Below are 4,291 nucleotides of genomic sequence, written 5' to 3'. Positions count from 1 at the left end.
TATATTTATATTTATATATTATATATAATATTTTATGTAGTGACTAGGGAGCATCACAGCACTCTAGGAATCTGCAGCACATCCTGTGCTATTTTGCATAAAGTTAGCATATCATCAACAGCAGCTTATTCTGCAAGAATAGCTTGTCCATAGCACTAGGAATTTTTTTTTAGATATTACAGGTGACCTATTTAGGGGCTATTTAAGGGACTTGCTCCATTTTCAAACTGCTGCCAAAAGAGAAAGTCAGGGTGAAATGAAAGCTTCCAACACAGAACAGAAACATGTTTAATAGAGCTTTAAAAGTAATTTCTCCTTTCTATGAAAGTTATGTTTAAGATTAAAAGCAAGAGTTGGTTTTTTGTGTTTTTTGTTGTCCTTGTCGTCGTTTTTTGTTTTGGTTTTTGTTTGTTTGTTTTTGCCAGGAGCCAAAGCATGGTGAAGATTTACAAAAACTACCTCCGCCGTGAAGTGTCAAAATCAGACTTCCCTAAAATGAAGTGATGTATCAGCCTTGTACATGTACATATGGTCCACAAACTGAGAATCAAATCCAGCTGAGATAATTTTAAATACCATGAGACAGAAAAACTAATGTTCCAGTTGCTGGACGTAATGGAGTGTATCCAGTGGTAAGCCCAGTTGCTCTACCAGCCAAACAGTTTGCTTTTTAACCCAAGCAAGGGTTGACCTTTTGGGACCTGTGCAGAGTTTTGCCCTGCTGCACTCAGACTGCAAGGAACCAACCTCACAATTATTTCTACAAATGTTTTCATCAGAACTGCCAACCTCTTTGTGTTTTCCAGCTTTAACTTCATTGTCCTCTGTCCCAGCTGGAGCTGTGTAATTAAGGTCCATGTCCTGAACAGAATCTAAAATGTGTCCGAGATGTGACTGTTGTTCGATAGAATTCAGGTATTTAAGCACATCTTCCTCATACCTTCCAATCACATGGAGAAGATTATTTATCTTACTTAAGGCAGAATCATGCCCATTAAGATGGCACCAGGATAAGAGAGCACTGAAAAACGAGGAACAAAACAAAACAAAAGTGATTACATGTATCCATACAGACTTCCAGTTGCTGAATGAAGATAGCAACGTGACAAGATATCTATACCTTATAAACATAGATGTTTCATTCACACTTCCTGGGAAATTCAAACAACAGAACTGAATATTAATCTTTAAGATGTAGATTCAGATAATTTTTAAAGAGCAGCTGAAGGAGGATTTTAAAGAACTATCACTCTGCACCCAGGTAGGCAATTCCCTGTATTCAAGACCTGAGAATTCTCAAATTGCACATTTTGCACAGATTCACAATGCACTTTTTCTATTTTTTTTTTCATTAAAACAAGCCAAAAACTGTTTGCACACTCCCTCCATACACGCCCTCTTTAAGAAGTTTGTAACTTACTTCAGGGTTCCTCTGAACCGGCCACAGGCAACCATCATCTCAGCACTGTGTCTGTAACCTTGACTGAAGCCTTGCTGGAGTGCCACTACTTTCCCAGCTTCAATTCCATCCCTGTAACCTTCCTATAATAGGAGTGGCGAGACAGGTTGGTCATAATGTGAAAAATTTTACCTCTGACAATTTCCTAACGATAAAAAAGTTTAAACAAGTATTCAGCCTCTTAAATTACAGCTTCTAGGTTTGAACATCCCTCCCAGCTACAGCTCCACTGCCAAACCAAAACATGCTTTTTTCAGTGAATTATGATTTACTGATCTGTAAGATCCAGTTCTTTTCCAACAGGATCACAAGCAGGGTCGAAAGAGAACAATTCTCTTCTGAAAAATTCCCTGAAAAATAACCTCATATAGTTTTCTAGACATTTAAGAACAGGCTGCAAAACCTCCCTTTTAGCATAGGTACTCTCTTATCCATAATCCATTACTTTTCACAAAAATAATTATTGAGCCTTGCTATTCTGTTTGCTGGATGTCACTTAATTCAAGTGTCACATAGGAAGAAAGATGGTGATGGAGTGAGCCACATATACACAGAACATTTTGATGGCTTTCTGTAAGCAGCAGCTAATAACTGTAATGCAAATTAATTTATTTATATTCTAACCACATGACCATATAACGTAAAATAATTCTTAACTTTTTTCACACTAAAATTGCACGTTGTAAGAGTGAAAACTTCTATTTGCCCATGAGAGAAGAAAACTGGTGGCCTTGCTAGAGTAAGAGCCAGAAACAAGAATGTTCCTTTATTTTGTCCAACACACAGCTCTAGCTTCAATAACATTTTATGACTTTGCAGTATCTACTTGTAAAATACCAGAGGTATTTGTGTAGGAACACTAAACCTTAAGAAAACCAGTCTTTCAAAGGGACTCGGATGCAGAAAACTTTTCCTTGGAGAATAATACAGCAGCTCTGTTGTAATACCTATCCTTCCTCATCAACAGCTTCCATTCATGTTCTTCAGCCAAATGCTGTGAGCAGATGGGCCCTACTGGCCCCACTCCGAATGAGAATGTATCTGTTGAAGTAACCTGGGTTTATGTACTTGTTTCCCTCTAGGATTCCAGGGAGGGAAGGGCTGTGGAAACCAGCTTTCAAAAAATATATTTTTCACTAGGAGAATAAATAAGCCAAAAAATTACCCAGACTGCAACATCCAACTGTGGTTCCACACGGAGTCATACATATCACATCTGACTGATGAAGAACTCTACTTAAAAATCCAAACATCTCATATTTCTTTATTAGCACTGTTCAGCTGTGTTGCCCTGCATTTACTAGTGGTATACCTAGAAGTATGAAGCTAATAGCTCGCATTGGAATTTAGCACTGCCTTCTACAAATGCACATGGTTGTACAGCGACAGCCAGTGTCTTTTGGCAAGACAGTACTTTGCTCTGATAGACTACTAGGTTGGAGTTCCTGTAAATCCATGCTACATTTTCCTGACATTCACAGGAAACTAAGCCACAATAATTTTTCAGCAGCCACTCTTAGTTTTCCCTTTGAATCAGCCATATGTATATTAAAGTATATATCAGTAAATCTAAAATCTAAAAGACTTAACCATCTTTTTCGTTGCTATATAAATACCTTCAATCTTTTTTTCATGGTGCTGTTCCATTCTTTTTGTAGTAGATACATCTCATCTGCATCTTCATCAAATACATCCTCATTGGATTGTCTGACTGCAACTTGTACCCAGGACATAACAGCAGTGATGATGATGACTTCTGTTTATGTGGTAAAAAAAATGCTACAAAAGTCCCTCTGGCTACATGTTAGATTAGAAGTATAGGCAAAAAACAGGAGTTCTGAAGAGAAGTCATATATGAAGCTGATAATTCATCCTGTACATTCACTTCCACATGGAAAATGGATGCTGTTAATCATCAGGGTGTATCTGTCAAGAGAAGACAGATCATCACTAGTAAAGCAACTTCTGTAATTTATGGAAACAACTTAAAGACAGTAGTTTCTTCCTTTCTTATGGCCATGACACACAGATGCATGACAAATGAGTATTTCTAAATGTTACTAGTATGTGAACAGCAGGCAGAAACAACTTTAGGACCTGATAGCAGCTGACAAATAGTCCCATATAGCTTCCATGCACTGCATTAAGCTATACACAGGAGTAATTGCCTGCAGGTAGTAACTGGCAAGAACTTTCACCCTTGATTTTCAGTTTCCTGGTTATGCCAAATACTTAACTATCTTCTAAATCTTGAATAAACATACTCCTTTATATTTTGAATAAGGAATTAGCTAGTTCTACTGCAGAGGGAAAAAGACTGTTCCACTGAAGAAAACTTCGAGAGGTCTCTCACAATTAATTTACTGCATCGATGGAAATTCTCACACCCCATAAATGCCGTTTCTTGCGGAGGCACCAGCGGCTCTCAGGCAACCGAGTGCCGTAAGAGCAGTTCCGCGCCCGGCCACGCTGATTTTCCTGGGACATAACTGCCTGCAGTCTGCAGGCCCCTTCCCTACCTTGCGGCAGGCCAGAGGTCCCCCCCATCGCCCCCACACCCTGACCAAATCTCGGCTGAGACCACAGACGCGCCCTCCCCGCCGCGACTGCGGCTCCGGCCAGGCCGCGGCCCGGCATTTCACGGTCAGCCGCTGGCCACTCACCTTCCCACACGCCGCTGCGGTGCCGGAAGCTTTCCTTCTACCTCACCCGGCGGAAGACACAGCCTCTCCTCAGCTAGCCCCACCTCACCTCTCCCGATTGCTCTCTGTCCCCTCACCAAGGCCGCTGCGCCACGGCGCTCCCACCGCTACCGGCGGGGCGTCCTGCGTA

At 40.7% G+C, this 4,291-nt stretch overlaps 1 protein-coding gene across 1 annotated transcript; it reads right to left on the bottom strand.

Moving 5' to 3' along the window:
- Positions 1–591: 591 nt before the first annotated feature.
- YAE1D1 (Yae1 domain containing 1) lies at positions 592–3,192 on the bottom strand. The gene is made up of 3 exons (XM_010193464.1): positions 3,076–3,192; positions 1,421–1,542; positions 592–1,021 (listed from the first exon to the last, which is right to left on the bottom strand). Exons 1-3 carry the CDS (start codon positions 3,190–3,192, stop codon positions 592–594), a joined length of 669 nt encoding a protein of 222 aa, XP_010191766.1.
- Between the last annotated feature and the right edge of the window lie 1,099 nt (positions 3,193–4,291).

This window comes from Mesitornis unicolor, unplaced genomic scaffold (genome assembly GCF_000695765.1).
Source record: "Mesitornis unicolor isolate BGI_N332 unplaced genomic scaffold, ASM69576v1 scaffold16061, whole genome shotgun sequence".
Lineage (NCBI taxonomy): Eukaryota > Metazoa > Chordata > Aves > Mesitornithiformes > Mesitornithidae > Mesitornis > Mesitornis unicolor.
The sequence above is the reverse complement of the archived record's forward strand: the minus strand, read 5'-3'. Positions and strand labels throughout refer to the sequence as shown.